General features: G+C 41.6%; 1 protein-coding gene across 1 annotated transcript in view; it reads right to left on the bottom strand.

Moving 5' to 3' along the window:
* Window positions 1-6,857: 6,857 nt before the first annotated feature.
* Window positions 6,858-13,760, bottom strand: part of AMER3 (APC membrane recruitment protein 3) — a 28,867-nt gene continuing 21,964 nt past the window's right edge. Inside the window, exon 3 of the mRNA XM_077488368.1 lies at window positions 6,858-10,208. Within this exon, the coding sequence (XP_077344494.1) occupies window positions 10,198-10,208 (11 nt within the window). The 3' untranslated portion in view covers window positions 6,858-10,197. The remainder of the gene's footprint in view (window positions 10,209-13,760) is intronic.

The raw sequence follows: 13,760 nt of genomic DNA, 5'->3' as shown, positions 1-13,760 counted from the left end.
TGCTTGGATCGCCTGCTGGTGTCACTGTTTCTTTCACCATCAAAGGTTGCAGTTCTGGTGGTCACCAGCGGGTGTCTCCCAGCAAATGGACATTCTAGTGATCTAGCTGCACCTGATGTGGAATTGCTGGGAGTATATAAGCCCGCCCTTCACTGAGGTTCAGGGCTTCAGAATTCCTTCCTGCAAGCCTTGTCCCTGCCTGATCTGTTGCCAGAAACCTGTTCCTGATCTGCTTCCTGCCCTGTCCTGGACTCTGTTTCCTGTACCTGGTTCCTGAGACTTGTCCCCTGATTCCTGCCTTGGCTCCCCTTGCTTCTGCTTCCTCCACCTGGCCTCCTGTTCCCCTTGTCTCTTATCCCTGCATTGTCATATATGTGTTCCCTTTCCTAAGGACTAAGGACATGGATTACTGGAACAATGTCCTGTGGTCTGATGAGACCAAGATAAACTTATTTGGTTCAGATGGTGTCAAGCCTGTGTGGTGGAAACCAGGTGAGGACTACAAAGACAAGTGTGTCTTGCCTACAGTTAAGCATGGTGGTGGGAGTGTCATGGTCTGGGGCTGCATGAGTGCTGCCGGCACTGGGGAGTTCATTCATTGAGGGAACCATGAATGCCAACATGTACTGTGACATACTGAAGCAGAGCATGATCCCCTCCCTTTGGAGACTGGGCTGTAGGGCAGTATTCCAACATGATAACGACCCCAAATACATCTCCAAGACAATCACTGCCTTGCTAAAGAAGATGAGGGTAAATGTGATGGACTGGTCAAGCATGTCTCAAGACCTAAAACCTATTGAGGATCTGTGGGAAATTCTCAAACGGAAGGTGGAGAAGTGCAAAGTCTCTAACATCCACCAGCTCTGTGATGTCATCGTGGAGGAGTGGAAGAGGACTCCAGTGGCAACCTGTGAAGCTCTGGTGAACTCCCTGCTCAAGAAGATTAAGGAAGTGCTAGAAAATAATGGTGACCACACAAAATATTGACACTTTGGGCCAAATTTGGACATTTTCACTTAGGGATGTACTCACTTTTGTTGCCAGCGGTTTTATACATTAATGGCTGTGTGTTGAGTTATTTTGAGGGGATAGCAACTTTACACTGTTGTGCAAGCTGTACACTCACTACTTTACATTGTAGCAAAGTGTAATTTCTTCAGCATTGTCACATAAAAATAAATTAATAAATATATAATAAAATATTTACAAAAATGGGAGGGGTGTACTTACTTTTGTGAGATACTGTGTGTGTTTATATAAATATATATATATATTTGTATGAAATTTGTACGAAATATGAATTTTCGTTAGATTCGTAAACTTTTCGCAAAATAAAGAAAGTTTGTTATGATGAATTTATCATTATGAGGGGCTCCCACTGTGCTGTGCTGACTTCCTGGGTTGTTGACCTTTAGGTTCGTCAACTTTTCAGAAAAATAGCAAATGTGTGTTATGATGAATTTATCATTATGAGGGGTTTCCACCATCCCTGTGCTGACTTCCTCTGATTGGTGAACAAAACACCAGCCACATTTCTGCTGTAACGGAATTTGGATCCGAAATTCGTTAACGAAATTTCGTATTTCGTATAAAATTCGTAAGCATAGAAATTCCCATAGGGGTTCCCACTATCCCTGTGCTGAGTTCCCAGGTCTATACACCTGCTGTGTCCATTATGAGGGGTTCCCACCATCCCTGTGCTGAGTTCCCGGGTCTGAATGTATACCTGTGTGCCCATCATGAGGGGTTTCCACCATCCTTGTGCTGTGCTGACTTCCTGGGGTTTTAACTTTTAGGTTTGTTAACTTTTCGTAACAATTACAAATTTTCGTTATGATGAATTTATCATTATGAGGGGCTCCCACCATCCCTGTGCTGTGCTGACTTCCTGGGTTTTTAACTTTTAGGTTCGTTAACTTTTCGTAACAATTATGAATTTTCGTTATGAATTTGGATACAAAATTCATAAACAAAATTTTGTATTTTGTACAGAATTCGTATGCATAAAAAATTCGTATTTCGGATTCGTACGAATGTAGTACGAATTTTTTTACGAAACTAATCGCACATATCTACTGGTTAGGAGGTGTTTTCATATTGCACTGAGCTGTCCTATCAGGATGCAGGACCCCTGACCCTCAGTCTGGACAGGGCCGGTTGGCCCTGTGCTGATCATATGCACTCTCCCAAGAAAGAAAAAACTCTCTAGCAATACACACCAAACTGAGCATGTGCAGCCTGACTCTATAGACTCTTTCTTATCTGGACATGTTTTGGAGTCAGTGGAAGAAGAGGAGGATCTGTGCATACACGATCAAACAGCCTTTTTACACAATGCAGAGGATTAACCCCTTAGGTTCAACAATGAGTGTAACAAGCATGCTTTACTGCATATACCTATATGCATTTAAAGTATAAGAAAAAATAGCACTTCATTAATTTGATGTGCTTCATAAATACATGTTGTTGATGGAGAAAAAAGACACCAGAGACATTAACATTTTATTAATACAAATGGAAGGCAAGGAAGGTTTCTACTTAAAGTGGAGGTCCACCCTAAAGAAAAAAAAATACATAAACACGCTCCTTAAAATACATTAAAAAACATTTGAAAAAAACATTTCTTTTTTTTACTTACCAGAAATGGCTGTTGCTAGGCAGATCGTCCTAATCTGCCATTTTTTTAGTCCATGGTTCTTGTCCTCCCTCGCATTGTCTCCTGGGAGATGGGGCACAATGTCTTCTGGGACATATGTGTGTGCCCCAGTAGACAGGTGTCCATTCACAAAGTGCTGCACGACTTGCGCAGGAAACGGGCAGTGAAGCCGCAAGGCTCCACTGCCTGTTTCCCTTCGTTAGGATGGCGGCGCCGACACCTGATCCGGTGGACAGATCGGCCTCGGGGGGCCGACATTGTGGGCTCCCTGGACAGGTAAGTGTCCTTATTAAAAGTCAGCAGCTACAGTGTTTGTAGCTGCTGACTTTAAAAAAAAAAAATTGTGGCTGGAACACCGCTTTAACTTTACTAACACTTCACACAATGCTTGTTTTATATAAATCATTATATGTATATGTTTATGCATTGATTCATACATTCTCCAGAAAGCCAAGTTACATTTCTGCTCAGTGTAAAACATTTGTTGCAAGTCACACACTATAAAGTCAATCCAATTAAAAATTAAAAGCTACAATACATTCCAGCCAGGTTTACATTCTACTTGCCCTGTACACAGCTGCGATACAGGTGAACCCATTCCAGTGCACTGTAAAGCAGCACTCATTTGGTGAATGTGTACCCACAATATTATTTTGCATCTTTTGTCACCTTCTTGCTGTACTGGATAGAAAAAATTCTGCAATATTAATCAAAATAACTATAAAACAGATAAAATTCAAACAGTTATTAAATGTATAGTATCTTTTTTTAAATCTGTATACTATATGTACAGTATATCTCATTTCTTCTCTTGCTTTATATACTGTATATGTCTGCCAGTGTTGCAATAACACAGAATTCATTTTTAAAAAATAGTCAACTTCACCATGATTACAGGCACAGTCACACACACATCCAAATACACACATATGGAGAGGGTGCCAAAATTGGATTTCACAATATGGTGACCACAGCAATGATGTAAGATGATATATGGGATGGTGGTTGGGGTGCAAACAAATATTTTTTTTGCAGTAATTAATCTTTTGGGAGCTATGTTTTAAAGTGGAAGTTAAAGTGGAAGTAATTCCTCCTATCACTTTCAGCCAAGGAAGCTGCCATCTTGGCATTTGTTTAATCTTCAACTGTCATGATGCTGCACATGTGATCAGTTATGACACCAGCCATTGGATGGTTTGACAGTTGTGACAGTTAGCATTTCCGGCATGCCGGGAATGTAACTGTTTTTTAAACTATTAAATTAATGGGTTTACTTCCGCTTTAAGGCAAACTATCAGTATTCTTAAAAATATTGCCTCCTCCCTCCAACCAATCTGCATAGTCTGTATAAAAAAGATCTCCGTACATAGCTTTTCTTATGGTCCAGTGGACCCATCAGCTCTGGCTTCCTTGTTTCAGAGATCTGCTGCTGCAGAGGGAGCACCAGCAATGAAGAGGCAACGGGAGGGGGTGGGCAATGTCATGCCCCCAGGAATTCAAAACACTGTCGAGCGCTCCTTGACACAGGGGAGTTGGAGCTGCTGTATCATGTGACTGCACCAGAGTGCATTAGAGCCGGTTCACACAGCGGGCGATGCGAGGCGACACGACTCGCCTCGCTCTCGCAAGTCGCCCCCGTTCTGTACAATGGAACCGTTCTGAGAGGAGCGACTCGAGTCGCTCCGACTCAGAAAAAAGGTTCCTGTACTACTTTTGGGCGACCTCGGGGCGACTTGCATTGACTTCTATACAGAAGTCATCTGCAAGTTGCCGCTGAGGTCGCGGCAGGTCGCGGCGAGGCAAGTCGGAGTCGCCTCGCCTCGCCTGCAGTGTGAACCGGCCCTTAAGAGCCGGTTCACACAGCGGGCGATGCGAGGCGACACGACTCGCCTCGCCTCGCTCTCGCAAGTCGCCCCCGTTCTGTACAATGGAACCGTTCTGAGAGGAGCGACTCGAGTCGCTCCGACTCAGAAAAAAGGTTCCTGTACTACTTTTGGGCGACCTCGGGGCGACTTGCATTGACTTCTATACAGAAGTCATCTGCAAGTTGCCGCTGAGGTCGCGGCAGGTCGCGGTGAGGCAAGTCGGAGTCGCCTCGCCTCGCCTGCAGTGTGAACCGGCCCTAAAGGTAAGGTAAGTACACAGATCTTTTTTATACAGGCTTTGCTAAATAGGTAGGAGTTAGGGGATGGCTTTTTTTTTTTTGAATACTTCTAGATAGTCTTCACTACTACTGAATTACAGTCAGTACTAAAACAGTTCGATTTCTATAAATTCTATTTTTAATTTCCAATTTGAGATGCGGAAGAACATGGCTAAAGTTTAATCTCTAGGTACATTTCTGCGCAAAAGTTTTATGCAGGTTTGAAAAAATGCTGTACAGTAAGAATGCTTTTAAAAATATATTTTTTAATTGTTTGTTTTTATCAATTTACAAAATGCAAAGTGAGTGAACAGAAGAAAATTTTAAATTGAATCTATATTTGGTGTGATTACCCTTTACTTCAAACCAGCATCAATTCTTACACTGGCACACTTTGTACACTTGAACAAAGTCAGAGATTTTGCAGGATTAGAGTCGGGTGTGTGATTAACCAATTATACCAAGCAAGTGTCAATTTAATATGTAGGTTGAAACACAGTCATGAAACAGAAATAGCTGTGTAGGAGGCTTAAAACTGGGTAATGAACAGCCAAAATCTGCTACTAAGGTGAGGTTGTAGAAGACAGTTTCATGTTAGAGGTCATACACCATGGTAAGACTGAGCATAGCAACAAGACACAAGGTAGTTATACTGCATCAGCAAGTCTCCCCCAGGCAAAGATTTCAAAGCAGGCTGGGGTATCAAAATGTGCTGTTCAAGCTTCTTTGAAGAAGCACAAAGAAACGGGCAATATTAAGAACCATAGATGCCTTTCTTCCATATCTTTTGGTCCCGTCCTAGGGTGGCCCAGTTCTGGACAGAGGTTTTTGACCTCATTAAAATCTGCCTACAACTGTCCCTCCCGCTATCTTTGAAGTTGGCATTATTGGGAATACATGATGTTGAACAAAGACCAAGGTACACATATATGTTCAATTAAATCAATCCTTGTTTTAAAAAGAACCATGGATGCAGTGACCAGCCAAGGGAACACAGCAGAAGAAAGACACATCATGCTTTCTTCCCTTGGACATCGGAAGATGTCCAGCAATGGAATCGGCACATAATTGGCAGAAACCAGTGGGACCCAGGTACACGCATCTACTGTCTGAAGAAGTCTGGCCAGAAGTGATAACAAGAAAAATGAAATAGGACGCCATGTTCCGATAGAATGCCTTTATTGACAAAACTTAGTCCATACACCAACAGAGGCACAGGTACAGATGATAGCTGACGCGTTTTGCACCCATAGTGGAGCTTAGTCATAGCTGTAGGACCACCAACCCCAATCTGTCTTTTATACATATAAACTATTGGTCACCTGACCAATTGTATCTAATCCAGACTGCGATCAGGTGTGGTCCTCCAAAGCTTTCACACACATGAAAAAGGAGTGGGCGTGGAGGCGATCAGAGCAAACAACATGTCCTTCTAACCATATGTAAGGGTCTCCATATATGTATATACATACATGTGTGCGTGTGTGTTCGTTATTGCTTTACAATTTGGGTGAAGTGTCTTCTCTTCAACACCATCCAGCGAGGGTTAATCACATACACATATTTGTGTGTATATATATTTTTCAATTTCCACATATTTTGTAACGATACATTCATGTTCTTGTGCACACATTGATGTTTAAATTTCACTAAATGTTTTTGTTGGGTGTTCAGTAGATACATGGGCATAGTGTGTCATATATTGATATATAAGTACGTTGTATGTATTATGGAGTGTATGGGAAGGCGATCTGCTGTAGCCTACTTATTGGACCCCGGGGTTATGAAGTATTTTGAATTAGAATTTTTTATTTGTTATTTTCCTTCTCTCTATGGGTTAATGTACTTAACATATTGTTTGCCCTGTTCGCCTCCACGCCCACTCCTTTTTCATGTTTGTGAACCTTTGGAGGACCGCACCTGATCGCAATCTGGATTAAATACGATTGGTCAGGTGACCAATGGTTTATATGTATAAAAGACAGATTGGGGTCGGTGGTTCTACAGCTATGACTAATCGCCACTAACAGTGCAAAACGCGTCAGTATTCATCTGTACCTGAGCCTCTGTTGGTGTATGGACTAAATGTTGTCAATAAAGGCATTATATCAGAGTGTGGACGTCCTAATTCATTTTTCTTGTTATTGCCTTTGCTGAGTCGGCATACTTCATCTCCTGAACACAAGGATGGTGTGAACACGGGGCCATCGCCTGGAGCAGTAATTTCTTTGCACTCTAGCCAGAAGTGTTTTTTGTCGAAGAATTCCAAACAGAAGGCCATATCTTCAATGTGGAAACAAATTTATGAAGGAGAAGGGATCTCACCGCTCCAGGAGCACACATGCAGGCTGTAAACTGTCTCTTTAGATGGGAAGCCACAGGTGCTGGCTATTACCACTAGCAACAGATGAAAAACAAGCTGAGCGACTTAACTAAGCATGGAAACAGAGGAACTGGGGGCCGAAAAAATGGAAGCAGGTGCTCTGGAATGATGAGTCAAATTTTGAAAAAATTGGCTGTAGCAGGAGGCAGTTTTTTTGTCAAAGAGCTGGAGAATGGTTCAATAATGACTGTCTGCAGGCAACAGTGATGCATGGTGGAAGTTCCTTGCAAGTTTGGGGCAGCATTTCTACAAAAGGAGTTGAAAATTTGGTCAGGATCAATGGTGTCCCCAATGCTGAGAAATACGGACAGATGCTTATCCATCATGCCATACTATCAGGGAGGCATGTGATTGGCCCTATATGTATTCTGCAGAAGGACAACGACTCCAAACATACAGCCAATGTCATTAAGAACTATCTTCAGCGTAAAGAAGAACAAGGAGTACTGGAAGTGATGGTTTGGCCTCAACAGAGCCCTGATCTCAACATCATCTAACCTGTCTGGGATTACATGAAGAGACAGAAAGATTTGGGGCAGCCTTCCTACACAGAAGATTGGTGCTTGGTGCTCGGCAGGTAGGAACAACCTACCTGCCGAGTTCTTCAAAAACTGTGTGCAAGTGTACCAAGAAGAATTGATGCTGTTTTAAAAGCAAAAGGTGGTCACACCAAATATTAGTTGGATTTAGATTTACCTTCTGTTCATTTCATTTACATTTTGTTAATTGATAAATATAAACTATTAACATTTCTATTTCTGAAAGCATAATTACTTTACATTATTTTTTCACACCTGACTACAGTAGTATATGTTTATTCAACACACACTTCCTTGTCACTCATACGATATATGGAGTTGAGACAGGCTGTAACGTGGGAAGGAGAAGTATTGTTTCTGATATATAGTGCAACCAAAATTTTCTAATTAATTAAAACGTCTTCACTGCATAAAATAAAACAGCAGAAGTTGCTGCATTTGTAGATTATTTTTCAGTGCAAATTGTATCTTTTTTTAATACTAGAATAAAAATATATTATATCACTGTGGCATTTAGCTGATAAATTCATAAATAAATGTAGTTTCTATTATAAACACCTTTTTCTGTAATAATAATAATAACCAATATTAATATGTATTTTTATTGCCTATTTTGCTATTATGTATTAAGCTGGGGGTTCTCTAATGCCCCGTACACACGATCAGAAATTCCGTCAGAAAAAAACTTGGATGGTTTTTCCAACGGAATTCCACTCAAGCTTGCCTTGCACACATGGTCACACAAAAGTTCTCAGAACTTTTGACCGTCCAGAACGCGGTGACGTATAACACTACAACGAGCCGAGAAAATCTGCTTCCGAGAATGCTTTGAACTGTTTCCGAGCATGCTTAAGAATTTTGCGTGTCAGAATTTGTACAGACGATCGGAATTTCCGATCTGAACTTTTTCCGACCGAAAAATAGAGAACTTACTCTCAATCTTTTGCTGGCAGAAATTTGGCCAGCAAAAGTCTGATGGAGCATACACACAGTCGCATTTTCCGACCTAAAGCTCTCATCGGTCTTTTGCTGGACGAATTTCCGATCCTGTGTACGGGGCATGAGAATAAATTGAAAGAGGCTGAAAAGCTTTTGATAAAGAGGTAGGCAATGTATAATAACACACTCAAGGGACTACTATGAGTTACATGATGAACAGACATGTAAAGTTTTTTAGTATTTGCTTATTCACTGTTAAAGTGGATGTAAACCCTTACAGACCAATCTGACCTACAGGTAAGCCTAGATTAAGGTTTACCTGTAGGTCCAAGAAATATTTCTTAAACTTACACAGTTTAGGAGATATTTGCAAAAGACAGGCACCGCTGTGTACGGTGCATGCGCCATAGACAATGGCATGCAGGCACACTGAGCATGCTGCTGCTAACGGCAATCATGGTGTTAGTGGCGGCTCCCGGGCACATGCGTGGGGGTGATGTCATCGTGGCTCCAGCCAGTCACAGCGCCAGAGCCGCAATACCCAGAAGTCACTCCGGGTATCATGGCAGTGTCGGAGGAGGACAACTAGGGTCACTTCGGGGGCTTCCATCTCAGGTAAGATATTCATAATGTGCTAGTATGCTATGCATACTAGCTCATTATGCCTTTGCCTTGCAGGGTCTATTTTATTTTTTATTTTTTTTAAGTTAGGCTTTATTTCCTCTTTAACACTGTTTTCTACATCTATCAATCCTTGGATAAATGTGAATAGCTAGGCTTTTCTGTGTCTATGCCCAGGCTCATTACTGTATGAATTACATATACTGTATTCACGCCTGGCATTTTACAGGCAGAGTTGGCAAAGTAGTGAGAAATCAACTCCACCAGCAGCTTCACAAAATGAAGGGAAAATATTAGATCTTTATATTATCTTCTATCAATACCCTGCACAGTATAAATCACACTATTTGCACTGAGAGCCAGGTAGGTTGTATTTCATTGCATAATGCCTTCCAAGCATGTTTCCAAGCATTGGAGGGTTGATGATGTAACAATATACTGGATCTAAATGCAAATGTTTCTTTTTTTTCATTTTCAACAGAGTAGTGGATGGCCTTTTGCCATCTGTATTTCATTAGAGGGGTTATGACTGTTTGGGTGGAGTGACTACCAATTGCTAGTGACAATAATTTAATTGGCAAGACCACATATACAGTTTCCATCTAGTGCCCCCCTATAGGGCAGCCTCTGTTAAATGTCCGTTTTTTTATTTGAAAATTGAAGCAAACTTAGGGAGAACCTGAAGTATAGAGTTTACCCCAGATATGAAAAATTACAAATATATAAAGTGTTATCTTAGTTTAGCTGCCTTAAGTGAAGTCTGTGTGTTTTCTTCTATGTATCTCATACGATGACCATAAAGGATTGTAAAACATTAGGATTGAGCAGCAAATCATTTAGAACCAAGATTTATCCATTCAGTTTGTCTCCTGTAGTGTTTTATTCTGTCACAAGCTCCGCTGGCTGTTCTTTGTTACAAAAAACCTGTAAGATAAAACAGACATACTGTAGTAACCCTCACTGAAATAAATATGAATATACATGTAGGTACGTGGTGTTTTTTAAGTTGCAGAGTCCCTTTAATTGACATCATATGCAGTCTAAAAGTCACCTTTTGGGGTATGAATGAACCAAAGAAGTTACATTGAAGCAATAGTAAGGTGGCTTCATTGTAACTCTTCTGTTTGAATAGTCAAAATGAAACCCTTTTTTTTTTAACCTGTTTTATGCTTACATAGCAGTGGCAGCAGTGGCATAGCAGTGGCAATGGTCTCTCTATGTCTCCACTCTGGGTACAGAGCCCTGGTGGGGCAATAGCTGTATACAGGCAGAGCCACTGATTGGCTGGTCAGGCCATCCGAAACTCTGCATAAAAGTACTATGACAACGCTCATGAGACCCCTGCCCCCCCAGCTATTGTTCTTTAACCACTTGCCTACTGGGCACTTAAACCCCCCTCCTGCCCAGACCAATTTTCAGCTTTCATTGCTCTCACACTTTGAATGACTATTACTCAGTCATGTAACACTGTACCCAAATGAATGTTTTGTCCTTTTTTTCATACACATAGCGCTTTCATTTGGTGGTATTTGATCACCTCTGTTTTTTTTTTTTTTTTTTTGCGCTATAAATGAAAAAAGACCGAAAATTTTGAAAAAATTTCATGAATTTTCACCACAATTTATACTGCTACATATCTTTGGTAAAAAATAACCCAAATTAGTGGATATTATTTGGTCTTTGTGAAAGTTAGAGAGTCTACAAGCTGTGGTGCAAATCATAAAAAATTGATCACATCTGATCACATCTGATGAACTGGTGACCTATCTCATTTCTTGCAACCCGAACAAGCCAGGAAAGTATAAATATCCCCCAAATGACCCCTTTTTGGAAAGTAGGCATTCCAAGGTATTTAGTAAGAGGCATGGTGAGGTTTTTGGTGCTGTCATTTTTTCCCACAATTCTTTGCAATATGAAGTTTTTCTTTTCCCCACAAAATTGTCATTGTAATAGGTTATTTCTCTCACATGACATGTGTATACCATAAATAATGTCCCAAAATACATTCTGCTACTCTTCCTGAGTACTACAATACCACATGTGTGGGACTTTTTCGCAACCTAGCCACTTAGAGAGGCCCAACATGCAGGGAGCGCCTTCACGTGTTCTAGGAGCATAAATTACACATCTAACTTGTTGACTACCTATTACACTTTTGAAGGCCCTGGAGCACCAGGACAATGACACATGACACTGACGTGACACTGATGGCAGATGGCACTGATACGTGGCACTGATGGCACGTGACACTGAAGTGACACTGATGACAGATGGCACTAATACGTGGCACTGATGACACGTGGCACCGATGAAAGATGGAACTAATATGTGGCACTGATGACAGATGGCACTAATACATGGCACTGATGACAGATGGCACTAATACATGGCACTGATGATAGATTGCACTAATATGTGGCACTGATGACAGATGGCCCTAATACGTGGCACTGATGACAGATGGCACTAATACGCGGCACTGATGACAGATGGCACTTATATGTGGCACTGATGACAGAGACAGATGGCCCTAATACTTGGCACTGATGACACCTGACACTGATGACAGATGGCACTGATATGTGGCACTGATGACACGTGACACTGACAGGTGGCACTGGGGACAGGTGGCACTGATAGGTGGCACTGGGGACAGATGACACTGACAGGTGGCACTGGGGACATATGGCACTGATAGGTGGCACTGGGGACAGATGGCACTGATAGGTGGCACTGGGGACAGGTGGGCATGTGTGTGTGTGTGTTTCACTGTGTGAGTGTTAACTTACTGTACACTGATGCTGCAGCTGCAGCACGGAAGCTCTCCCTCCTCACACGCTGTCTCTGTGTGAGGAGGGAGAGCCGGCGATGAGAGATGATCTCATATGTTTACATATGAGATCAACTCTCATTGGACACGCCGATCGAGTGCTAAATGGCCGCTGTGATTGGCCATTTAGCACGATCTGTGATTGGCTGTGTCCAAGAGAACAGGGATGCCCTCCCGACAGTTAGCGTCCATGCTGTAGCCGTCTTTTGGCTATAGCGCGGGCGCAAAGTGGTTAAGGCCACTTTCACACTGAGGTGCTTTACAGGCATTTTAGCACTAAAAATATCGCTTACATAGCGCCTGTAAAGCACCTCTCCTGTCACTCCAGTGTGAAAGCCCGAGTGCTTTCACACTGGAGCAGTGCGCTTGCAGAACGGTAAAAAAAGTCCACTGTGGGAGTGGTGAATAGAGTAGTCCAATTCCCTAGCAAACACTGCAATGTAAAATAAAGTATCATTTATGTAAAGGAAAAATACTACAAGGAAACATTTACTATAAGTGACTTTACCTGCAATTTTTTTTAAAGTTGTTTGTTTACCCAAAACTAATAACAGATAACAATGGCTTGCTCAGTTACTCACTGGCTTCTCCTATAGGGACATCCAGAGGTCATCAACCTGTGATTCCTGCTCTACTTACCTTTCACAGTCATAAAAGAAGGTTTCACTTTGTGTATGTAAACCCAACATTTCTTATTACTGATATGTGCCTGCCGTACCATTTACTTGTATGAAAAGATTTTTTGTTCTCTTTCTATTGCTTCCTTTGTGTGAACTCCTTGGTGTTCCTGCCAGTCCCTTGGCTATTCTATTAAAAACTGACCACACTAGGCAGGAGAGTTCAGCATGGTCAGTTTTCTAGCTAGGCTGGGAACAGAGCCTGTTCCCCTCCAATGATCAGACTTGTCCTGACACGCCCATCCAGCACAACCATTCACTGTCAAGACCCGTGTGCTGCTGTTTCTCCTCCCCTAGCTCTTATGCAGCCGAGAACAGAGGGAATGTGTTCACTTATCAAAAAGGGAAAAAAGGTATATATCTATACACAAATGTTTTGCGTTTCATTTCTATTTTGAACCGAATGGGTTGTTTTACAAGATGAAGGTTTACACTTACAGTGCCTTGAAAACGTATTTATACCCCTTGAAATTTCCACATTTTGTTATGTTACAACCAAAAACGTAAATTTATTTTATTGGGATTTTACATGATAGACCAACACAAAGTGGCACATAATTGTGAAATAGAAGGAATATGATAAATGTTTTTTTACATTTTTTACAAATAAATATCCTTAAAAGTATGGTGTGCACTTGTATTCAGCCCCCTTTACTCTGATACCCCTAAAATCTAGTGGAACCTATTGCCTTCAGAAGTCACCTAATTAGTAAATAGAGTACACCTTTGAGTAATTTAATCTCACTATAAATACAGCTGTTGTGTGAAGCCCTCAAAGGTTTGTTAGGCCGCCGGACAATCCGCCCGTGTGTAGGCTCCGGCGGACTTTTTTTACCCAAAAGTCCGGCGGACTAAGATTGGAGTTTTGCACATCAATCTGTCCGCTGGACTCGCATTTCATACTTTTGAAATGAACAGACTTTTCCCGCCCGGAGAAAAGTTTGCTCATTTTGAGCGTGGCTCCAGGTA

Source organism: Lithobates pipiens, unplaced genomic scaffold, assembly GCF_037356315.1.
Source record: "Lithobates pipiens isolate NorthernLeopardFrog02 unplaced genomic scaffold, aLitPip1_a1.2 Scaffold_18, whole genome shotgun sequence".
In the NCBI taxonomy this organism is placed as follows: domain Eukaryota; kingdom Metazoa; phylum Chordata; class Amphibia; order Anura; family Ranidae; genus Lithobates; species Lithobates pipiens.
The sequence above is the reverse complement of the archived record's forward strand: the minus strand, read 5'-3'. Positions and strand labels throughout refer to the sequence as shown.